The sequence below is a fragment of the Monodon monoceros genome, unplaced genomic scaffold (genome assembly GCF_005190385.1).
Source record: "Monodon monoceros isolate NGI ecotype Baffin Bay Population unplaced genomic scaffold, NGI_Narwhal_1 Super_Scaffold_9, whole genome shotgun sequence".
Taxonomy (NCBI): domain Eukaryota; kingdom Metazoa; phylum Chordata; class Mammalia; order Artiodactyla; family Monodontidae; genus Monodon; species Monodon monoceros.
The window spans coordinates 11,950,939-11,975,868 of NW_021703786.1; the positions used below are offsets into that span (position 1 = coordinate 11,950,939).

General features: G+C 51.5%; 1 protein-coding gene across 2 annotated transcripts; it reads left to right on the forward strand.

Annotated features, from left to right (window-relative positions):
• The first annotated feature begins 3,881 nt into the window (after nucleotides 1-3,881).
• Nucleotides 3,882-24,900, forward strand: MMP28 (matrix metallopeptidase 28). 2 transcript variants are annotated; one of them, XM_029212679.1, is made up of 8 exons: nucleotides 3,882-4,188; nucleotides 12,330-12,409; nucleotides 12,633-12,820; nucleotides 18,523-18,747; nucleotides 21,292-21,537; nucleotides 22,898-23,047; nucleotides 23,378-23,545; nucleotides 24,376-24,900. In XM_029212679.1, exons 1-8 carry the CDS (start codon nucleotides 4,078-4,080, stop codon nucleotides 24,768-24,770), a joined length of 1,563 nt encoding a protein of 520 aa, XP_029068512.1. In that variant the 5' UTR covers nucleotides 3,882-4,077; the 3' UTR covers nucleotides 24,771-24,900. The 2 variants fall into 2 exon arrangements, with proteins under 2 accessions (XP_029068512.1, XP_029068513.1); XM_029212680.1 differs by having other exon boundaries at nucleotides 24,510-24,781.
• Nucleotides 24,901-24,930: the final 30 nt, after the last annotated feature.

Here is a 24,930-nt window from a genome sequence, read left to right on the forward strand (position 1 = left end):
AACGAATGACTGGGCAGCTGCCAACTATTCCCCTGGGCAGGCAACTTGCCCAGCCCCTGGCATGAGCTCCTCAGAAGTTCTGTCCACTCTGGGAGGGCTGGGAGGCACTGTGGATCTAAACCGAGCCCCAGTCCAGGAGGAGGGAGGGAGGGGAAGCAGCTCTCTTTGAAGAGGAGCTATGGAGAGGACTGCCGGCTAGTTGAGTCAGGAACCTGCTAAGCCAAGATGTGGAGGGAGAGAAGGAGAGAGCCAGAGTTTTCTAAGGGAAAACCTAGAGCTATTTTCCTCTTAAACTTTTTTTTTATAAATTTATTTACTTCTTATTTTTTTATTTTTGGCTGCCTTGGGTCTTCGTTGCTGCCCGCGGGCTTTCTCTAGTTGCAGAGAACAGGAGCTACTCTTTGTTGCGGGCTTCTCATTGCGGTGTCTTGCTTGTCTTTGCTGCGGAGCACCGGCTCTAGGCCCACGGGCTTCAGTAGTTGTGGCTTGCGGGCTTAGTTGCTCCACGGTATGTGGGATCTTCCCGGGCCAAGGCTCGAACCCGTGTCCCCTGCGTTGGCAGGCGGATTCTTAATCACTGCACCACCAGGGAAGTCCCTCCTCTTAAACATTGGTATCTAGTATTTAGTGATCCAGCAGGTCTGGAGTGGAACTCAGGAATCTGAATTTTTAACAAGTGTCTCCAGGTGATTCAGTGCAGGTGTCCAAGAATCACATTTTTTAAAAATGAAATCTACAATTGACTTTAATGTACGTCCCTAAGTAAGAACTTTTTCTTTTTCTTTTATTTTCTTTTTTTTTGGCTGTGAGTCATGCGGGATCTTAGTTGTCTGACTAGGGATCAAATCCATGCCCCTCAATTTCCTCATCTGTAAAATAAGGATGCTTATAATAGTAGCTTTCTCATAAGGAAACTGCAAAGATACAATAACATGATTTATATGAAGCACATAGCACATACATGGTGCATGTTAATTCCTCAGCAAGTATTAACCATTATTATTTGTTCCAATTCCTCCTTCCCACCTCCACCCCCACTCCCACCAGAGGAAGATACAAGTCCCTATTGGATTAATATAGGGACTTGTCACCACAGAATTGTTTTGGATGTGGGCAGTCTTTGGACCTTGCTTTGAGGATTCCTGCTCCAAAGCCGTTCTCCTCCCATCACTCTTCTGATACCCTTGCTGTGGATAATGTCTTTCCAATAAACTACCCTGCCTTTCTCATCTCTCTTTCCTGCTCAGTCTCCCCGCCAATGGCAAACAGCCCTCCTTCACATCATCCAAAGTGATTTGGCTCGGGATGTGTCCTGGAAAGTAAAAACATACAGCAAGTCAGTTGTGGAGCTGCAAGTATAGGCCCCAGGATTCCTGAAGATCACAGAATTTGGTGCTCTGGGATTTATGAGTAAGCTTCATAGGCGGTCAGGGAACTGAATCCCCCTGCTCCCCTCATTCTAACCATGGATACACACTGTCTTTTTGGGAAATAGACATATCCTGTACATATGGTATGGTTGAAGCCCAGGGTGGGTGTGTAGGCAAAGAAAGCTCTGTTCTGCATAAACTCTTGCAGGCACTCGCAAGCAGAAATGGAGTGGGGAGAGGTGAGGATGAGATGAAATAATCCAACCAAGGACACAAAGGGAAAGCAGAGGAAGTCAACTTTCGAACACAATAGTGGTGCTAGTTTTCAGGTTCCTGGACCAGGGCTAACCTCAGATGCAGGGAAAGGCAGGGTCAGTTCTCTGGGTGGCTGAGCCTGTCTCCTTCCAGACACTCAGCCCTCCAGAGGACCCCTGCTTCCTGCCTTCCCCTGTCCTCCCAGTGCAGCTGAAATGGAGAAACCCCAGGGATGTGCTGGAGGAAGGGATGGCAAGATTCTCCCTGGAGAACAAATTGGCACACCTGGGTTTGACTCCAACTTGGCCCACGGTGTCCTTACCAACTGGTGCTCCTCAGAGCTTCCTGCCCCAAAGCAGAGCCACATCTGACCTATCAAAATCCATCTATTAGTCAAGGGCACCATGTGCCATGTCATAACTGCAACCTTCTGACACTGTCCCCCACACACATACATGCACTCTCTAGGATTGCCAGATAAAACAGAGGGTGACCAGTTAAACCTGAATTTCAGATAAACGATGAATAATTTTTTAGTATAAGTATGTCCCAAATATTGCATTGACACATACTTATACTTAAAAATTATTTGTTGTTAATCTGATATTCAAGCTACCGTACTAGATTTAGCAACCCTTCTCGATGCTCAGCCCTTCAGCATCTCCCTCCCCCAGGCTCACTGCAGGACTTTGCCTGAATCTGTAGCTGTGGCCATCTGTTCTGTCCTTAGCTGAGAACCTTGGTCACAGTCTGCCGCTGGACTGAAAGCTCTCTGAGGGTAAGACCCAGGCCTTGTCCACCGTCTCCATTCCAGGCAGAGATGCTCCCTATAGATGTGCACAAGGGCACCGGCAGAGAGGGGGCATGAATTTACAAAGAAACCCACCCTCAACTCTGCCCGCAGCGGAACCCTTGCCGGATTGTGTCTGAGCCCTTGAAGGGCGCCTTTTTCTCATTGATCTGCCCAAACGAGTGCCTGTTTCTAATTGGTTCGCCCAGGATGAGTGTCCCCTTTTCATTGGCTAGTTGTGAGGTGAGCGTGGCCTATTTCCAAACAGTCCGCCCCAGGAACGCCTATTTCTGAGAAGTCCAATCAAAGAGGCGCCTTTTAAAAATTCCTCTGTCCAAGTAGCGCCTTTCTCTAACAACACAAAAACATCTTGTGCACTTAAGGCCCTAAGACTTCGGATAAGAACACTGCCTTACATTTGCTTAGCGCTTTATAGATTCCAGATTACCTTTACACACATTAACTCATCTAAACCCCACATCGATCCCCACAGGTGGGTATCATTGTGCCATTTGCCCTTTACAGGTTAGCAAACTGAGCCTGGAAGAGAGACAGCAAGCCGTCTGCAGTCACTAAGGCGGATAATGAAAACAGTTTACTTTTGCTCAGTACGAGTTTGACTAAGCTTTTCACGTAAATCATCTGTCCACCCTTACTAGGATTGTGTGGGATATATAAAGCCAGGCACTTTACACTCATTTTCTCAATCTTCATGCAACTCTGGAAACTAAATATTATTCACTATCATTTCATTGATGAGAAAATTGACGCTCGAAGTAAATTCTTTGCCAAAGGTCACACAGCTGCAGTCTACCTTTTACTGATATAAAATGCGGACTGCATGATGCCAGGTACGGTGCTCAGTTATTTACAGGCATTCTCTCGTTAAATATTCCCTATTATCACTTGATGTCTGTATTCTATTATCCCCATTCACTGCTGAGAAAAATAGGTTCAGAGAGGATGAGTGACTTGCCCAAGACCACACAGCCAGCAGGTGGCTGAGACAGGATTCGCACGGCTAGCAAAGAAGCAGATCAGGAGCTCAAATTCAATTCTTCTGACTCCAGCCCAGGGCTCCTTCTCTCACACCTCAGGGCCTCGGTCCCTGCCAGCCCGGCTGAAACCATCAATGACCCTCGGGTAGGCCAGAATCCCTCTTCATCGAAGCCTTAGGTAGCCACAACCGCCAGGAGAAGACGTTTCCTCCCCTGTCCTCCCCACAGAGATCCGGATCGACTGGAGGTGGCGGACTAGAGAACGGGTTCGCAAGACGACTGGCGCGGGGCGAGGCCACACAGCCTGCGGAAGAGGCTCTAGCACCGCCGCTTGTTCCAGGAGCCGAGGCGTGTGGGTGGGGCCGGAGTGTCGGGGTCCCGCCTCCTCCTCTCTCTTTCCCCTCCCTCCCTCGCCTCTAGGTCCCTGGGCCGGCGGACCCGCGGGCAGGCACTACCGGGCTGGAGGACCTCGACCCGGCTCCCGGCGAAGCGCCGCGGAGGAGCTGCCCGGCGCGGAGCCCGGGTACGGGCGAGCCCCTGCAACCTTCCCCTCGGCGCTGGGCCGGCGCAGAGCTGGAGCATCCGCGGGGGCCCGGGCACGGAGGACCGACGGCCGGCTGCCCCGCGCCCGTGCCCCGCGCCCAGCTGCAGGGGCGGCGGCGACATGTACGCGCGTGTCGGCCTCCTGCTGCGCGCCCTGCCGCTGCTGCTGTGGGGCGGCCTGGACGCCCAGCTCGCCCAGCGCGTAGGCCAGGAGCTGCGCAGGGAGGCGGAGGTACGCGGTGTGTGGGGGGCGGAGAGGGTCCGCGTGCTGGAGACCCGCCCGAACTTTTGCAGTCAGGCCACCCAGCCGCCCCATCTGAGCTGACCATCGGCGTGACCCTCCCTTGTCCTCCTCACCCTTCGCACTTGCACACAAAGAGCCTGGGGCAGCATTCTCTCCCCTCCCACCCCATCACCCTACCCCACCCCCGAACCCCAAGCCAGGGCTGGAACCACACGGGCAGGCGGATCTGCACTGATTTCCCAGGACAAGGGGAAGGGGCAGCGAAAAGATACGATAGACATGCAAGAACTGAGGGAGAGGGAACCCCTACACCCCAGTTTAGCGGGGGGCCACTGTCCCTCAACGCCTAGTCTGGGAGACTTAGCAGTTCATTCATCACACGCCCTCCCCAAGTGTCGGACGCTGCGGAGACTCCCAGATTGCTGGCGAGAACGTACTGCTGTCTGGCCCTGGCCGGGGACACGGGGAACAGCTCTGGCTTCCTGGGCCTGTGCTGCCCCTGACCAGCTGGGGCTAGTGAGCGCCCAAGCTCAGAACTTTCTGCATCTGTAAATGGGTGAGAGTAGCACACACTCTCTCTCTCCCCTTTTTTTTTTTTTTTTGGCTGTGCTGTGCGGCTTGTGGGGTTTTAGTTCCCCGACCAGGGTTTGAAGCCAGGCCCCCGTGCAGTGAGAGCGCAAAGCCCTAACCACTGGACGGCCAGGGAATTCCCAAGAGTAGCATACTCTTAAGAGTTGCTTCTAAGGAGCTTTAAACAGTGCTTCAGGACTGAACTGGAGAAAAGGGGGTGGGGAAGTGGAGGTGAACCTTTAAGATTTCCCATTTCATTTTCCTCCTTTGGACTCAACTGCTTGGTGTAGGTTGCACAAGGGGACTTTTTGTGAGGTGGGGTTAGAGGTGAACTTGAGACGTCTACTTTCTAGATATAGGTGATTGTAATAATACACCAGTTTCATTTCTTTCTTCCCCAAAGGAACATCACTGTCTGTGTTCTTATCTCTTCTCTGGATTAGAAACTGGGGTCACCACTATTTTAAGGAGAAGGGAGGCAAATAAGTTTTAAATGACTGAGCCCAGCACTTTGCCCTGAGACTCTTACAGAGCATCATTCCTGCTGTAAAACTGCCAGTTGTGAGCTTCTCAGTATCCCCACTCCCCTCCCCTAGAAGAGAGAGACGTGCTGAATTTAAGAACCCTGCAAAATGAGGAGGACCGCCTCTGAACCACTCTTCCTTCCACCAGCCCTTTCCCATTACTGCTCTGGAGTATTTGGAAATGACCCTGCTTCCACAAGGGGGTCCTCTCTCCAACTCCTTCACTCCCTCCCATCCAAGCACTAGTCTCTTGCTCTGTGCTCTCTGCTTTTGCACATTCGGGAATCACTTTGTTTCTCTGAGTTTAGAGTCTTACAACATCAAGTGCAGAGTCCTCCTGGCCCCAGGAGAAGGCTTCTGTGTACCAAGCCAAGTCTTGTTAAGAGTTCCATCCCACCTCCCCCCAGGTCCGGGTCCCAGGCAATCCTTGGCTAGAGAACAGAGACCCTATCTCTGCCGCCCATGCCTGCGGTGGCCCCAGATGGAGAGAATTTCATCTTGGGGTGTGCTTGGGAAATGTAATATCTAGCCAATTAAGTCTCTTTCCATCTATTTAACATAACTGGGGGAAGGGGATTTTTTTACCTCTGAGAGCAGGAACTATTTTAAAAGCATAAAGAACTCTGGAAATGTGTAATGGGGGTGTGTCCCTATATGCATATATATATGCAAATTGTGTGTCTGTGTCGGTATGTCTATATGTGTTTCTGTATATGGTCAGTTGCATGGGCTTCCGTGTCAGGCAGACCTGTGTGCAAACCATCAGTAAATTATTTAACCTCTCTGAGCCTCAGTTTTCTTCTCTGTGTTATGGGGGTTAGTAACACCTATTTCACAAGATTTGGGTGTGGTTTCATGAGATAACGTATGTGAAATACATTCTAGGCTCAGCACGGTACCTAGTATGTAGAAAGCAGTCTATCAAAGGAAGTTGCTCTCAATGTTGTTCTTGTTATTTTAGAAAACAGAGCTTCAAATTAAAGTCCTGGCTTGGTGACTAGCTCTCCTAGAACAATAATACAGGACAAAGTATGTAAGACAACAATTTTCAGCATTTGACAACAGGACTATAATTCTTAAGAGATGGTGTTGCAGTTACTATGGCTACATTAAAATTACTTCAAAATTCAGTGAAGTAAAAGAACCACTTTTATGTCCATAGATATTGTGGGTTAGAATTTCAAACAGGGCACATCAAGGCAGCTTGTCTCTGCTCTGCAGTGTCTGGGGATGGAACCATCTGAAGGCTCTTTACTCACCTCTCTGGCAGTTGACACTGGCTATCAGCTGGGGGCCTCAGTTCTTCTCCATGTGGGCCTATCCACATGGTCTCTGCGTGTGGGCTAGTTTGGCCTGCCTCCAAACATGGTGGTTGGGTCTCCAAGCTGAGAGCTGAGAGAGAGAGAGAGAGAGAAGAGAGTGAGAGATGCAGAAGTTGTATCTCTTTGTGACTTAGACTAGGAAGTTGCATAGCCTCACTTCTGCTGTACTTCACTGTCTGGAGTCACAAACTCCAGGTCCAGGGGTGGGAACACAGACCCCACAGTTGGTGGGAGGAGTGCTGACCTCACATCGTAAGGAGAGCATGAGGATGAGAGATGTTGTGATCATTTAGGGAAATACAACCATCCACAGAAAGGAACCTGCACAAAGTGAGCCCCCTGATCACCCCTAGCTCTTTGCTGCGGTTCATTTCCCTGACCGCAGTGCAGGGAGCCAGACCCCAAACAAAGCACAGCAGTCCTGCTGAGCTCATAGACAAAGGTCAAAGTTCGGGAGATGGAAAGAAAGAAATAGTGAAACAGCTGTGTGATCTTAAGCTTGTCTTTTCCCTTCTCCAGTCAGCAGATTCCTCTTCTGTAAAATAAGGGAGTTAAATTTCTTAAATGATTTTTAAGATTCTCTCCAGCACTAACATTCTTTAACTTTGGTATGTTTGTACGCCTTTGCCTCTGTGTGTATGTGTGTACACATTTCATCTACCTATGTCCGTGTCTATCTATCTGGATGTCTCTGTGTGTACTCCTGTGCCCTGCATGCATGGCTCTATGTGTCCCCTGTGTGCACACAAAGAAATAAAATCGAGGGCTTTCCAGAGTGGGCTTTGCCTTGCAGGGGACTGACTGCTTACAAAGCTGCATTGTGAACAGGTTCATTGTTGCCCACTTAGGAAAACTAGAGCTGCTCACAACATTAGTGAGCAGGAACAGTCTCCGCTGCTGACTTGCAAGATTGAGAGTTAATGAATGACATCATCATCCTGGCCCCCCTCCCATTCCCAGCCAGGCCTTATCCTGTTCTTGGGCAACACAGACCGTCCCGAGAGATCTATCTACCATGCATTGCTTGGACCTTCTTTAGCACAACCCGGCAATGTGTCCAGGACCTGCCTTCCACTCAGTAATCATGCATATCTGCACGGCTATTCCCAGTGTGCCAGTGCAACAGGAAACTGGGTAGTTTGTTTCTCCAGGGAGACACTGGAGCTTCTGTGGAGTATCCACCACCAGGTGCAGTGTCTGTTTCTCATACCACAGATCCATTCATTTTATTTTGTGTGAGTCAGAAACCCAGAAGCCCGGGCATGGAAGCCTTTCCCAAGAGCTCAGCTCAGTGATTCATAGGGTGCAGACGAGGCTCTGAAGTGTCCCAGAGGACCACAAGTTGATGGAAAAGCAATTGCCAAGCCAGTCTGAAAACCAAGACATCTATTAATAGTAAAAGCTGGATGGTGGAAGCAGGGACATAGAAGGGAGAGATTGTTGGACAACTCCTCCTAAACACAATCTTGGTTAGGGCATTATTTTGTCCCTTAAACTTCGCCCCACACCCAGTAAGGACCATGGGTCCATACAGTCTGGTTATTTGGCATTAGAAAAAAATACAAGATGGGATCTGGATGGAGACTAGCCAGCTAATGTTCTCCAACTTCCTTAAGGATGGAAAATGAAAGAAGGCATGGGGATTACAGTAAGAGGTATCTAAGTTATACCTAGACAGAACTTTGTGAATATGGGACCAAGGACAAGGGAAAGGAGGAGAAGAGGAAGGGAGTCAGACAGAAGGGAAGGGGAGGTCTTTGCCCAAAATAAAGGAAAGGGGCAGAGCTTGTCCCACTGCCCTGAGAGCTTCAGTAGGTTTCAGAAGTCAGAGAGCAAGAGCAATACTTCCTGGAAGCATATGTTTGTCTTTGTGAAGAACATACTTGGGTGCTATTGAATACCTGTGGCTTGTCAGAGGGCCCCTGTGGATTGTCATGGGAGATGTGATCCTAGTCTCTTTGGAGTCCCCTGCCTGAGCAGGTTCTTCCCTCTGCTCCACCCCTGGGCCTGCTCGTGGAGGAGACAGAAGGGATCCAGCTAGAAACACCCCCGGTTTAACCTTTTTTATATTTGAGGGCCATCTCCCAGTGGTGAGAGCAGCTTGGACCCTGCTCCTTCGGTTTTAAAGCCTCTGAGTCACTTGCTTGTTAGGTGTCAGAGGATTTAGATTCAAGTATGAAACACTATACTCCCTTGAGATTTACCTTCCTCATCTTTAAAATGGGAATAACAACACGTGTCCTGCCTATGTTCTTGCAAGGTAATTGTGAAGCTCAAAGAAGGTGAGATACCCCGAAAAGCTTTACAACAGGCAAGAGCTCACTGTGCTCCTGACTACCAGAAAACATTTTTACTTATGGGACATGGCAAGGCAGAACATCACCTGCCATCCCCCGCGTCTTGCCTTGGCTAATAATGCCACAGGTGTATCAGATGATAAACACAATCACGCAGAGTCACTATAGGAAGATTAGAATCATAATGGAACGTAATATGAGAAGTAATAGATCATAGGTGAAGCAACACGGTTTCTGCATGAGCTTGCAATTTTTTCATTCTTGGTTTCATTTTTTGCTGCTGCAATTCTTTGATATGGAGGATGTCACAGCCACTCTGTGGACAGGAGACTGGAAGCTGACCCCTCCTAGACTAATCTACCAAAGGTCCCTTCCAGCAATGAGGCTCTGCGACTATGGAAAAATAACGTTTTTAATGGAGCAACTATCGTAAAACTTTCCCAAAGCTGCTTCTTGCTGGATTGTCACGACACTCCTGTGAGAAACATAAAGCAGTATTCCTACCCCCATTTTATATTTTGAGGCGCAGCGTTATATATATATAAAATTTTGTATATATATATAAATTATAGCTTTGCCGTAGTTCACATAGCTAATCGGTTGCAGAAACAAGGCTACAGTAAGAGAAGGAGCCGGAGTAGATCTTAGCTCTAATCCAACCCCACCATTTTATAAAAGAGGAAACTGAGGCCCAGAGAGGCACAGGACTTGCTTAAGGACACACAGTGCACAGCAGCACCAAGAATAAAACTCAAGACACTCAGTCCAGTGCTCTTGCCCTGCCGGGTTAGTGACTCAGAGCTCCGGGATTCATTTTGCTACACCTCATTGCTAGTCTAGCCCTGCTCGGTAATGGCCAGAATTTCCCCTTCCTTCAGGCACTGAGTGGGCTGGGCTCTACACACACTCCCAGGACAAGTCAGGACGGATGAAGGACTAGAGCCCCTGGAATTCTGATGCCTCTCAGCTTTCTGGGTCTGGGGAGAACCGTCTTCATTTTCCCCAAACACCACAGCCACCCCCAGGGCTTTGCAGAGGCGACTCCCCAGGGAAGTGGCCCCAGCCCTGACCAAGTGGGTAAGGCAGGTTGGCGCAAGCTTTCAGACCTGAGCAAGGTGAATCACTGGGGGTGGGGGCACAGCCCTCCAGCTTCCTCTCCATGCAGCTCCAGCCCTGGGCTCCATGGGAGAGAGGATGGGTGGAGGACAGGGCAGAGAGAAAACCTGATGTTTGAACTGTGAGGCAAAGAGGAGCAGCCTGGGCACGGCTTCCATGAAGGGGGACAGCGGTGATCCCAGGTGGAGCTCGGAGAGCCCCCGAGAGAGCACAGGACACCCTCCGATCCTGCATCATCCCCTGGGATCCCTTTGCCACAGTCACCACACTGCCCCACACCCCTGCTCTTTCTCCCAGGCATACGGGCATTTCTCTAACCTTCACAGGGGAAAACAGGCACAGCAAATGGGCAAGCAGAAGAGGGTTAGGGAGGCCTGCAGGAGCAGAGGGCATCTCAACCCTGCCTCCTCGTCACCCCGGGATGTGGGTCTCCCTCCACTCAACAGAACTTTAGGACACTCAGTATTAAGGGCCCCCTTCCTGTAATTAAAAATGTTTTAAGATATGTGCATAGTAAACATAGAATAAGTATAAGGGAGTTCTTAAGTTCTGATAACCCCCATTATAGCACTTCGTTGCTTTTATGGAAATATTAAGTGTCAAATTCTTAACATTTCTTTTACTCATTCTTCTGGTGTCTCTTGGCTGGTGTCCTGGATACTTGCTTACTCTGCCTTCTGGAAATTCAGCTCTGCCTTGAAACCCACAGGTCAGCCCAGGACTTCCCCTCTGATGGACCCCTGAAAAAAGCCTCCACCCCCATCCTGCCCTCCACCCACCTTGCCTGCCAAAGTCCCAGGCACGGCAGCCCAGCCAGGAAACAGGAGACGCCGCTAGCCAGTTTCCCCTGTCCTCCCCCTCTGTCCAAGGCTTCCAAGTTCCTGAACCGGAGCCAAGTCCCTGATAAGGGCTGGGTGGGTTTGGGGGGAGAGGCACAGGGAGGGCCAGCCTGTTAGCCTGTGACCCAGTCTCTCCCAAGTCACTCACTCAGCAAAACTGCTTCTAAGGAAACAATTCGCTGACTTCCTTTAGAAAGCCACTCTGTCCATCGTCACCAAGGGAGAGGGAGGAGGCATGGAAGAGAACCAGGCACCTGGCTGGGGTGAGGCAAGTCTGAGATAAAGCACCTAGAATAACAGAGGTGTAACTGCCTTGTTCAAAGCACTTCCCGTCTTATAGATGGGGTGCATTCCAAAAGTCTCTTGTTAATTTCCCCACTAAGGTAAATCAACCTGATCAACTGTTTATTGAGCATTTACTATATACCAGACAACTATGCTAGATGTACATTGCTATATTTAATCCTTCTGAGAATCCTGTGGGGTTATTTCTGTTCTCACATTGTGAGTGAAGAAATGGAGGCTCAGAGAGGTTAAGTAGTTTGTCTCTGGCCACCCAGCAGGGTCATGGTTGGGAACAGATTCTTGATTCCAAGACCTGTGGCTATTCTATGATGCCACACTATGTTGAGCAGTAAAGAGTCTTCCAGATTAAGTCCCTAGAACCCCTTTAATCCATTTTGCATCCCCAAATGGTGTACCTATGCAAAGGGAAAGAAGAAAACAATAGTGCTGAAATACTAATAAGTTAGCGCAGGAAGACAATAAAATGGACTTGGAAAGAGTTTGTCTAGAATAAGGGTTCCTTATGGAAAGTGGCTTTATTGAGAAGAGGATGTGGAGGTCTCTGGAGACAGATATAACGAAATCCACAAAAAGGAGGTGGGATACTTGCAAAGGTTTAGAGGCTTGCCGGTCCTGGCTCTTAGTGTCTGGTTTCATTCCCAACTTGTGCCTTTTCCTTGACGCAGCAGCTATGATTGGAGTTGATCTGAGTTAAGAAATACAGCAAAGAAGAGAACAAGGAAGACAGAAAATTATTTCTGGATAAGTAACACAGCAAGGAGGGGTAAAAATGAAGAGTCGATGTGTGTCTCTATAAGAATTCAGCAGCCGAGGTGATTTTTTTAATCCATTGGTGGGGCTTTATGAGTGAGAAGTGCAAGCAGGGAGCTGAGTGCATCATTTCCCTGAAGGGCAGGACTGCTGATAGGGATGGGCAATGAGTCACACACTTCTTTCCACTGGCTTCCAAGAACTATATCCAGCTGATCTGTTGTTGGCCTGGAACTGAGTCCAGGTTCTGACTTTGATGCCAGGACTCTTTCTGCTATAGCTCATAGACCTTGTTTGGGAAAAGGGATGAGCCTGGGCGTGATGTATGTGACATGGGCCCTCGGAGACCCAGGGAGGGGAAAGGGTGCCACACCGTGGGAAAGCTGACCTTTCTCTCTCCCCCAGGCATTCCTGGAGAAGTACGGGTATCTCAGTGAACCCGTCCCCAGTAGTCCCGCCTCCACGCGATTCAGCAATGCCATCAGGTAAGACAGAGGGATGTGGAGGACTTGGTGGTGCTGGAGTGCAAAGCTCCGGTCACCTCCTCCCTCCTCTTAGAAGGCTGGTCTCCCACGTGTGCCCAGGGGGTCACACTCCACTGCTGCCTCCCTTGCCCCCAGCATCCTGCTGTCTCCAGGGAAGCTCCCTGCATTCATCCCCACCAGCCAGCCTCGCACTGTGGTCCTTTATCTCAATTCCTCCTAACAGGGAGTTCCAGTGGGTGTCCCAGCTGCCCATGAGCGGGATGCTGGATGCCGCCACGCTGCGCCAGATGACGCAGCCCCGCTGTGGGGTGGCAGATACCGACAGCCAGGTGGCCTGGACCAAGAGAGTCAGTGCCCTATTTACTGGACGTCGGGCCAAAATGAGGCGAAAGAAACGCTTTGCCAGGCAAGGTGAGCACTGTTAAAATCTAGCTGGGCTGGGATTCCCCAGTGTCCTGAAGCCCCATGGCCAGAAAAATACGTCTCATCCTCGGACTGGGCTCTGTGAATAACCTCGCTCCCCTAGGGTGGGTGAATAGGACCTCTCAACCCAAGGACCAGCTTTGTGAACACAGATATTTAAGTCAGAATTATGCCTAAATTGATGAATTTTCTTTTTTTTTAATTTTTCTTTATTTTTTCATTTAAAAAAATTTATTTATTTATTTAGTTTTTGGCTGCGTTGGGTCTTCATTGCTGCGCATGGGCTTTCTCTAGTTGTGGCAAGCAGGAGCTCTCTTTGTTGTGGTGCGCGGGCTTCTCATTGTGGTGGCTTCTCTTGTTGCGGAGCACGGGCTCTAGGCCTGCGGGCTTCAGTAGTTACAGCACAGGGGCTCAGTAGTTGTGTCTCGTGGGCTCTAGAGCGTAGGCTCAGTAGTTGTGGTGCACGGGCTTAGTTGTGCCATGGCATGTGGGATCTTCCCGGACCAGGGCTCGAACCCGTGTCCCCTGCACTGGCAGGCGGACTCCTAACCACTGCACCCCAGGGAAGTCGCTAAATTGATAAATTTTCATTGTGCAAGTATTTTCCAGAGCAAACCCCAACAAGCCCACTTAATGCCTTGATCAATTTGCTATGTAGGGCAGTTAAACCATTGCCAACATTTTCCTTTATATTTGACTGAAGTCATTTTCATCAGAATCGATGTTTTTTCAAAAGCATTATTCAACAAAGATGTGATTCATCGATCAGTTTTATTTTGACCACAGCACATTTTTTAACAGCGTTATGGAAATACAATTCACACACCATAAAATTTACTCAAAGTGTACAACTCAGTGATTCTTAGTATATTCACAGCATTGTGTGACCATCAGCACAATCTAATTCCAGAACGTTTTCATCACCTCAAGAAGAAACCCCATGCCCCAAATGAAACAGTCACTCCCACTCTCCCTCTTCCCAGCCCCAGGCAACCACTAATCAATCTCCTCTCTGACTCTGCAGATTTGCTTATTCTAGACATTTTCACACTACAGTTTCTGCCATTGTGATTTTCCTTGTGTAGTTTTGGGTTTTTCCTTCCCTTCCCCTCCTCCGCTTCCTCCTTCTTTGTCCAAATCCAATCTTCCAGGATCAGATGTTACAGATCTACGATTTATGAAGGAGATTTGATTCTTCTGTCAATTCTTCATCAATAACAAGTTTAACTGTGTGTGATTTTTTTTTAATTTATTTATTTTATTTTTATTTATTTTTGGCTGCATTGGGTCTTTGTTGCTGCACGCGGGCTTTCTCTAGTTGCGGCCAGCAGGGACTACTCTTCGTTGCGGTGCACGGGCTTCTCATTACGGTGGCTTCTCTTGCTGCGGAGCATGGGCTCTAGGCACGCGGGCTTCAGTAGTTGCAGCACGTGGGCTCAGTAGTTGTGGCTCACGGGCTCTAGAGCACAGGTTCAGTAGTTGTGGCCCACGGGCTTAGTTGCTCCGCGGCATGTGGGATCTTCCCAGACCAGGGATCGAACCTGTGTCCCCTGCATTGGCAGGTGGATTCTTAACCACTGCACCACCAGGGAAGCCCTAACTGTGTGTAATTTTAACATCTTGTTTGTACTAAGTCTAGTTTTCTTTGCTCAGTTTTCACGGTTTTCAAGATTCCTAACAAGATGGGGTTGCTCAGTCAGGTTCTCATCTCATTCATTTTACTGTGAGCGGTTAGGGCCATTGCCTCTTTTAATTTGCATTAACTACTCTGGCTGACAATACCCATTATGAACAGAACAAGTGGCACACTGTTTTTATTTCTTAGCTAATTCGTAAGGAAATTGTGACCTGTTCCCCTCAGCTGTTGGAGGATGTCTGTTTCCAGGTACTTGCCAATCCAGTTCCACTGTGTCTACACATCCAGCCACTCTGGGTCCCCAGTACTGTCTGACCGCATTCTGGTAAAACAAGGAGGAGCGATGGGGTCCAGACTCTGGGCTCAAGATGTCCTTGGTGTCAACATGTTCTGCATCCCCCAGTGTTTCTGGATGGCAGAGGGGAAGGACAAGGTAGAATGGAGGAGCGGTGTGAACTGGAGCAGCGTCTCTGGATCCAGAGCTCTGAGTTTAGCTGTGTGACCTGGGCCATGTCACTTTGCTCTGTTTCCTCATCGGAAACAGCTTGTCCAGGTTGCAAAGGAAAGGCGCTGATTACTAAGGGGAAGGGCTTGTTGTGAGAATATGGTGGAAAATGGGGCAGCCCCGGATAGTCTCAATAGCGACACTTCCAGCCTAGAGTCGGTGTCCCAGAGAATTGAGACGATGCTTCCTGGGCACTCAGGACATGACCTGAGCATGAGGGATGCTTCCTCCAGGCAGCATCTCTTCTTCTTATGCCCTAAGGGAGGAACTGATGGAGTCCGTTTGTCACTATCCAATTTGGAGCATCCCTTTTGGACAGAAATTCATACTAAGGCACCTCCCTCTCCATCTCATTATCTGACACTGACCCCTGGTCCAGACAGCAGTGGCCAGACTAGACAGAGAATTTCTCTCTTATTCACAGCATGAACCACAGCAGCTTGAATTCTTTACCTCCTGGGTGGGAAGACATTCCCTAGAAAAGAGCTGTGAGCTTGGCAGGCACCAAGCACTTCCTATGCCTTAGGAAAGAAAATGTAATAATAACAGTTAATACACACTGAGCCTTTATGATCATGCCAAGCATGGTTCTGAATGGATTAACTCATTTAATCCAATAACAACCCAATGAGATGGGTACCATTATTATCCTCATTTACAGATGGGGAAAATGAGGGACAGCTTGAGCAACTTTCCCAGGGCCACATGGCCAGAGTGTGGCCAAGCCTTCTTTTCACTGGGAGGACTGTGTGATTGCCGGATGTGAAAAAACCCAGAAGGTGGGTAGGGGCTTAAAACGTGATGTGGATTTCTAGGCCAGTGACTTTCCATTATGTGGGTAAATGCTATGCCGATGAAATTGGGTTCCAGGTTTGCCAGATAAAATACAGGATGCCCAGTTAAATTTGAATTTCAGATGAACAACTTAACTGTTTTGTTTTCACACACTTATACTACAAAAAGTATTTGTTGTTTATCTGAAACTCACATTGGACTAGGCGTTCTACCTTTTCATTTGCTAAAGCTGGCAGCCTCATTCCAAGCACCAGCTCCGGACTCTGTGCCTGCAGGGCTGATCTTCAATGTCCCTGCTCCCTCACACAGCTGGTGGAGGTGGGGAGCCCCGGGGCGGGGAGGGGGGTGTATCTGGATGGAAAACGAAGGAGCAGGGATATTTATTGAGCACCCACCACGTGCCAGGCAGCTTTGTGCTGTCTTTTCATTTGCTATTTCACTTTTACCAGGAGGTGAGTCTTACCAACCCCACTTTGCAAGTAAGGAAACTGAGGCTTGGAGAGAGTCTATAATTTGATACGCGAGGTTGTAAGCAAAGGGGCTGGGATTTCAACCCACGTTCTCTCCACAGTATCAGTTGCCTGTTGGGAGTCAGGATTCCAGGGTTCCCCCCCCACCCCAGGCAAGGAGTCTAGCTCTCTGCCCTTCCCCATCTCCTTTTCCTTCCCTCTTCCCTTTTGAATTTTGGAGCAAGGGTGTGGTGGGTGCAGTGCCAGGTGCTGCTGTGGCCTGAGGGTTGCCATGGAAACCAGCCCTGCCTGGTCGGGAGTTTGGGATGGGGGCCTGAAGTGGCCAGCCTGCTCCAAGGACACAGACCTACAAGAAGACAGGGACGAGGCCTCAGGCTGCTGGCCAGGCGGTTCCTTTCTCAACAGCAGCCCCACCAAGGGCCCCCCCATCCAGCTCTACCCTCAAAGAAAATTAGTCTCTCAATACCAGTCCTATCTGTCCTCCCTAGCCTCCCCACTTCTTGCCCATGGAGTGAGGGGCCTCCCTAGCTGCAAAGAGGCAGAAGGAGCTGCCTTACACTTTTCTAGAAGCTTGAAGGTTTTGGGGGGGGGTGGGGGAGAGTCTGAGAATTGGTCACCCATAGCAGGGTGTGAAAGAGCCCAGCGCCAGCCTGCCCTGTGCCTGGTGAAACTTACGATTCAATGAGAAGTGTTATTGGTACCTCGGGAACCCTCAGGCGGCGCCTCTGGCCTTCCTCCAGGCTTTCCTCCTCTGCCTTCCTTAGAATCCTTCCCTTTTCCCTCCCTGAGGGTTGGTCACTGGCTGGGAGGGGTTGGGTGGCTGCCAGGCCCAAAGGGGCGAGAGAAGGGACACGCCCAACCCCACTTCCATGGAGGATGGAGGGGGAGGGAAAGTGTGCTCAGCTCTTCTGCCAGCTGGAGAATTAAGGAGAATTTCATCTTGTGCAGAGCCCCTGCTTTGACCCAGAGGAGGGATGTTTAGGCAAATTTATAAGCCTTGAGTCTTAGCAAACGGGCCTGCTTATCTGTGTGGTACAGTGGCCGGCGCACTGGATTTGGTGTCAGGGCCTGGGCTCAGGGCCTAGCCCCGCCACTCACTCGTTCTGAGGCCCTTCCTCCTGGCCTCAATTTCAGCAAACTAGAGCAGAGAGATGGATAAGGCGATGGCCAAACGTCCGTGACGTCACTCCTCCTGCCTGGTTCAGGCAAGGGTACCCCCAGGACAAAAAGGCAGGAGATCTGAACCTTCACCTGCCCCCCAAGGGGAGAAGGGACGCTGTCCTCTGGCCTGGCCTCCTAGCACAGCCGGGCCTGCCCTGCCCACTCATCACCCATGCTCCAGGGACTCTGGTCCATTTGGGAAACTGAGACCCAAAGGCAGCATGATTCTCGGCTGCTCACAGGAGTCCTGCCTCCAGAGCTGTAAGTCTTCCAGTTTCAGCCCCTGAGCTTGCAGGGCTCAGAAATAGCCCACGAAAAACTCTGGGATCTGGACCTTCTGAGCACCCTGGTCCTGGGTGCAAGGCGAGCTGCAGAGGGACACGGTTGACCTGGGGCTCGGGCAAGAGGCCAGAGTCTCAGGCCACAGGGAGGAACTGCAGTTTGAGGCAAAGGAATAGGAACTCTTAACTAAGTGGAGATGGAAAAATCTCTCTCGGTCAGTGACAAACACACCCTTTGTTCTTATTTGTTTTCACCTCAGAGCTCTGCAGAGTCCCTGAGGAAGTGAGGGGGAGGGCCAGGGGTCAGAGAAGGACCTCGAATAAATGGGCCTTGTGGTCTCTGGTCAGCAGCAGGCCCAGGGCACGGGAAAGGGAGCTGGCAGGAGGGTGTGAGGGGTGGAGAGGAGGAAGGGGGAGAGGGCAGTCATGGCTGTGGCCCCTGTGGCTCCACCACGACACGGTAGACAGGGGCTGGGATTCGCTGCCAGCAAGAGACGCAGCAGGGTTTTCAAGCTCAGCCCAGATTGTAGGGAAGATGGCCCCAGACCCGAGACTCCTTCAGGTTGGGGACTCTTCCTGGGTAGAGGCTGCTCATCCCCCGTCATACTGAGATCTCCCCAGGTTGAGCCACTGGAGTAGGGACCGTGCAGGACAAGCGTAGTCTTGTCAGTCTGAGAGCAGTGTCTCCACAGCCAAACAGGGGGCTTCCCATTTGGGCTGTGGTTCCCCCATCACATCAGGGACTTCCTGGAGGAGGACCTATCTCCCCATCAAAAGGGTCCGCAGGGAGCAGCCCCAGGCTCTGCAGCACGTGTGACTGATGTGGCCTTTCTGGGTGGCAGGCAACAAATGGTACAAGCGGCATCTCTCCTACCGCCTGGTGAACTGGCCCCAGCACCTGCCTGAGCCGGCAGTTCGGGGAGCCGTGCGCGCCGCCTTCCAGCTGTGGAGCAACGTCTCCGCGCTGGAGTTCTGGGAGGCCCCGGCCACAGGCCCTGCTGACATCCGCCTCACCTTCTTCCAAGGGGACCACAACGACGGGCTGAGCAACGCCTTCGATGGCCCAGGTGCTGACACAGAGCCTCTCTCCCACACGGCAGGAGGGAAACCCAACTAGGAGAGGCAGTCTGGGGAGGGCAGTAGAGACTTCACTCCCTCTTTGGCCTTGGCCAAGCTGCAGCCCCCTCTGAAGAGCCTTCAGTCTTCCTATCTGTAGAATGGGAACAGTGGTCCCTGCCCTATTAGGTGCCTCATGGCTGAAGGGATGGTCACATGAGGTTCTCCATGGAGAGTGCTTTGCAAACTCTAAAGAGTATTATGTCTTTTGGGAGAAACTTCTGGGGTCCTGTCACCCATCCCCTGCCTCTAGTCAGGCCTGTGCCTCTCTTGTTCTCCAGGAGTGAACGTTCTCCAGACCAAGGCTCTAAAAACATCCAGAGGCCACCACAACCCCGCTCCCGCCCTCCCACCACCCACTGCACAGTCACTGCCACAGGGCAAGAGGCCTTCTACCCTCTCCCTGCCACCTGCTTCACACACCCACAGCCCAGACTGTCTGCCCCCGACCTAAAGGCTTACGGCTGCAATGTAAACCGCTCTCCTCCCCTTCTGCCCAACACTAGCCTTCACAACCTGAATGCAGGCCATCTGTGCATCTCCTCCCCACTAGTGAGGCGAGGAGACCTGATCAGACCCCTTCAGGGTGGGGACTTAAGCCCTTGTGTCGCCTGGGTACTTGGGCCCCACCTCCCCCGCACTCTCCTGCTTTCCATCAAGCCCACTCAGAGCAAAGCCCACTTCCAAGCCCTGCTGCTGAGACCCAGGGTAGGACTGGGAGAGATTTAGGCTCTTCAAGAATCCACATGTAGTACACACACGTGCTTGCATGTAACTCACTTCACCCACGATATCTCCATGAGACATTGATATCCATACCCAGGTCCCCAGGTGGAGTCTGGTCACTAAGACGGCACTGGACTGGGAGTCAGCTCTCTGATTTGAGAGAGGTGTTTTGTCTGAGTTCATGTCTTCTCCCTTCGAAACCTGCCCATCTGTCTCCCAGGATTATTGTGAGGGTTAAACAGAAAGGGCTTACATGGCTCGAAACAGCTTGGGGCATATTCAAAATTAGAAGCATGTATTCCTCCTACAAATGGCCGGCTCTCCACGCCCCAGGAGGCTCCCTTTAAAGGCAGCCTCCCAACCTTTGTCAGTCCCCTCTGGCCTGGGCTCCAAGAAGGCAACGCCAGAAGGACCTTCAGTGGGCTTCTAGGCCAGCATCATTGCAGTGCTGTCTGCCGACTCCTGCGGAAAGTGAATTGTGAGGGGGTAGGACCCTAGAAACTGCAGAATTGCATCTGGGGCCCACTACCAGCTTGAGAATCACTGATCCAGCCCATCTCCCTCTGCTCACTCCTTTTACAAGCAGGGAAGCAGGGAAGTAGAGACCCACACAGGACCCTGGCAGAGGGAAGGCAAGAGTGAAAGAACGCAAGAATATATAGACTTTTTTTTTTTTTTTTTTTGCCCCACTGCGTGGCATGCGGGATCTTAGTTTCCTGACCAGGAATCCAACCCGTGCCCCCTGCAGTAGAAGTGCAGAGTCCTAACCACAGGACCGCCAGGGAAGTCCCCTACATACGCTTCTCTCTCTCTCCTTTTTTTTTTTTTATAAATTTATTTATTTTTGACTGCGTTGGGTCTTTGTTGCTGCACGCAGTTTTTCTCTAGTTGCGGCGAGCGGGGGCTACACTTCGTTGCCGTGCGCGGGCTTCTTACTGCAGTGGCTTCTCTTGTTGCAGAGCACGGGTTCTAGGCACGCAGGCTTCAGTAGTTGTGGTGTGCGGGCTCAGTAGCTCTGGCTCGCTGGCTCTAGAGCTCAGGCTCAGTAGTTGTGGAGCACGGCCTTAGTTGCTCCGCGGCATGTGGGATCTTCCTGGACCAGGGCTCGAACCCGTGTCCCCTGCATTGGCAGGCGGATTCTTAACCACTGTGCCACCAGGGAAGTCCCCCCTATATGTACTTATTAATAAATAAGCTATACCTACCCATAAATACACTCAGCACCCAGATCAAGAAACAACATTACCAACACCCCAGAAGTCTCATTAAGCCCCCTTCGGGGGTAACCACTGTCCCTACTAGATCTCTTCGAAAGTAAGTAACGGTCATTACCTGCGGTAGACACTAAGTATTACATGTAACATACACAAGTACACACATCCCTTTTTAATACTCAGAACAACCCCGTGAGGAGCAACTCCCTTATCAACATGCCCATTTTTCAGATCTAAAATCTAAAAGCTAAGACACAGAGAGGTTAAGCTATCTGTCCAAGGTCACACAGCTAGTAAAGGGATAAAACCGGGATTGGAAGCTAGGCAGTTTGGCCCCGTGCTCTTTGTACACCACAATCCCTCTTAGGCTTCCAGGCCCCATAGCCTAGTCATCTGTTCATTGCTCCACACTTCAGCTTCTGCCAGACTTAATTAGGAGGGAAATTACTCATCAAAAACGCAGCCATACACACGCCAATGGCATTTGCGCCGGGCGGTGGGAAGTTGGGGGGTGTCGCGGGCGGCGGCTCCGCCTGACCTCCTCGCTGCCTGTAGGCGGCGCCCTGGCGCACGCCTTCCTCCCCCGCCGCGGCGAAGCGCACTTCGACCGCGACGAGCGCTGGTCCCTGAGCCGCCGCCGCGGGCGCAACCTGTTCGTGGTGCTGGCGCATGAGATCGGCCACACGCTCGGCCTGACCCACTCGGCCGCGCCGCGCGCGCTCATGGCGCCCTACTACAAGAGGCTGGGCCGCGACGCGCTGCTCAGCTGGGACGACGTGCTGGCCGTGCAGAGCCTGTATGGTGAGCCCCCGGCGCGCTCGCCACTGCGCTCTACCCTGTCCCCTGCGCCCCGGGATCCCCAGGGCTCGGACACCGGCTCTTCAAATAGGATCCCCCATCCTAAGCGCAGGAAGCTGGCCTCCCCATCACAGGTCCTTCACGATGCTGAAGCTTCGGGCTCCCCTCAAATCTTGAGAAACCTCATCTCCTGCTGTGCTTCACCCGCATGCCTGGCCTCTATCATCCCAACCAATTCCTGGGCACAGCCCTCCTCTGCGTTCCAGTTGCTGATTCCTGCCCAACCAGGGCCGCGCAATTCCTCTCATATCCCTGCCCCATCATCCAGACCCAGTCCTCGGTCCCACCCAGACCCCAGAGTCCTCATTCCTGCTCCCAGCTCCAGTGGCTCTCCCCCAACATTTCCCTCTCCGTGAGCTGATGCCCACTTTTCCCCCAAGCCTGGGCCTCTGCCTGGCGGTGGACTTAGACAAGGTCTTCTCCCGCAGAATGAACTGACTGCTGCTTCCCAGAGATTTATCTGGACCCCAGCCCAGGGCTGTGACCCTGAGTACGTGGTGTGGTGGGCAGGGCCAGGATCCCTAGGATCAAGTACCATTCCATCGGGGTTAGCAGTTGCTCTTGGGCAAAGCACTTCCCCTTTTAGAGCCCTCGTCGGTTTTATCTTCTGGGGGAAAAAAAAGGTGGGGGGGATAATAATTGAGGCCCTGCTTACCTCCCAGGGCTGTTGTTCTGGTGGATATGAACATGCTTTGTAGTCTAAGAGACCTACACAAAGGTAATAATAATAGCTGCTATTTCACGAGTGTCTACCATGGGCCAGACACTTAACACACCCATGAGGTATCTTTTTATCCACAAATGAGGAGAATGGGGCTCAGAGACGTTAGATAACTTGTCCAAGGTCACCCAGCTAGGAAGGTGCAGACCAGGATTCAGGAGCTGGTGCCGAATTCTAAGCTTGTTGGACTCTGCCTCATTCTCGTAAGTGAAGTATAGTGATGTCATTATTATAACTGCTGTAATTATCACAGCCCAGGCCCCTGAACTCTGCCCTCACGCCATCTGCATTGTCCAGGACTCAGGGAAGAGGACCCTCTGCCCTTTTTAGTTCCAAACCCTTGTTTGGTTCCCCCACTCCAATTTTACCCTTTTCCAGACTGTTCGGCAGGAAAGAGGACTTCTGAGTTTGGTGCTATGGTTATAACACCAACAACCAAGGACAATTCTTAACCCCCCACCCCTGCCCTCCTTCCCTGCCCCTCATGTCAGATAATGAAATGAACCAAGGGGGAGGTCTCGAGCACTCAACACACCCCCAACCAGTGTGCATTCTCTCCCACTTCCCTCCTTCCCTGTGAAGGGAAGCCCCAGGGCGGCTCAGGGGCCATCCAGCTCCCCGGAAGGCTGTTCACGGACTTTGAGGCCTGGGACCCCCACAGACTCCAAGGAAGGCGTCCCGAAACCCGAGGTCCTAAATATTGCCACTCTTCCTTCGATGCAATCACTGTAGGTAAGATGGTCCCGCTGGTCCCTTGCTTCCTTCTTCCCTCCTCCTCCTCCACATCTCCGGGGATCTCCGGAGCTGGAGTACAAGGTTGGGGGATGAATTATAAAATCCAGAAATCCCAAGTCACAAGCATTCTGCAGGGTAACAAGCCCACGCCAAGCAAAACGCTGCTTCCTCCTGCACTTTCCCCTCTGCCCCAGCTGTGCATGCTGTATCCTCTCTGCTGCCTCCTCTCTCGTCAGTTTGGGAAGCTGGGTTCTAGGGAAGCACCTTCCCTGGAAAGAAGGCAGGAGGCTGATGGTCACTCCTCAACTTTCTCTTGTCTCTGGGCAGATGGGCAACATCGACTGTACATATTTCAAGGGAACCAGTTCTGGGAGGTGACAGCTGATGGCAACGTCTCAGAGCCCCACCCACTACAGAAAAGGTGGGCAGGGCTGCCCCCCCATATTGAGGCTGCCGCGGTGTCATTGGAGGATGGAGACTTCTACTTCTTCAAAGGTACCAGCCCTGGGGCAGATGAGAAAATTGAAGCCTAGAGAGGGGAGGAGTCTGCCCAAGGTCAAAAGAGGGGAGGAGTCTCAATTCCATTCTGAACCTGTGGCCCCAGAATCTCTCCCAGGAGATTCCTTTAGTGATGGATTGGGGGGCACAGGTGTCACGGTTGTCCCAGAGAGAGAGCGGGTGGGAAAGTTTCAGAGAAGAGTCTAGAGGGAAGCAGAGGATGGCTCTGAGCTCTGCAATAGAGCAGAAGGACAAACCTTCCTTGGAATCCTGGCTGTGTGAGTCTGGGCCTGTCACTTAACTCTTGGAGCTTGAATTTGTTGAACGGGGAAAATAATCCCTCAGGTTTGTTGGGGAAGGAGGATTAAAAGAACATAATGTCTGAGGAATGTGCAGTATGAGAAAATTGTGTTCATTCATTGATTCAACAAATATTGAGTGCCTTCTACAAACTCGGCTGGAGGTGTTGGGATACAGTAGTGATCAAAACAAAATTCCCTGCCCTCACAGAACTGTTGGTAGTAATGGCCGTGGAGAAAGCCCCTGGACTTCCCTGAAGTCTACCACTCACCTGGGAGGGTGCGTGCTTCCCGCCTGGGTTGGGGAGGTTCCTTCAGAGCAACCTGCCCTCTGCGGACACCTGCTGGAAGTGGAGGTCACAAGAGTCCCTCCTCTACTGTTTACAACTGATCTATTTTGATTATCACAAATACTGACCACCTTGGACTCCAACATGAAGGGGAGTAGGAATATGGGGGGACAGAGGTGGGGTAGAGGACCAAAGGGCGAGCGCACCAACTCACGCTGGCTCTGCCGATGTCCCACAGGGAGTCGATGCTGGAGGTTCCAGGGCCCCAAGCCAGTGTGGGGCTCCCCACAGCTGTGCCGGGCAGGGGGCCTGCCCCCCCACCCGGATGCTGCCCTCTACTTCCCTCCTCTGAGTCGCCTCATCCTCTTCAAGGGCGCCCGCTACTACGTGCTGGCCCGAGGGGGGCTGCAGGTGGAGCCCTACTACCCCCGAGGCCTGCAGGACTGGGGCGGCGTCCCTGAGGAGGTCAGCGGCGCTCTGCCCAGGCCCGACGGCTCCATCATCTTCTTCAGAGACGACCGCTACTGGCGCCTCGACCAGGCCAGACTTCGAGCAACGCCCTCGGGCCGCTGGGCCACAGAGCTGCCCTGGATGGGCTGCTGGCACGCCAACTCTGGGGGCACCCTGTTCTGAAGATGCCCCCACCTCTTAGTGAATTGCTGGCACTCTCTCGTGGCCAACGCGTATCCCCAGCCCCAAGGGCAGACCCTGTCTGGAAGCCTCTGAGCCTCCCTGCAGAAGTCCAGGCAGGAAAGTTCATCTGCGTTTGTTCCCTGGAGAATGTCTTTGTGCT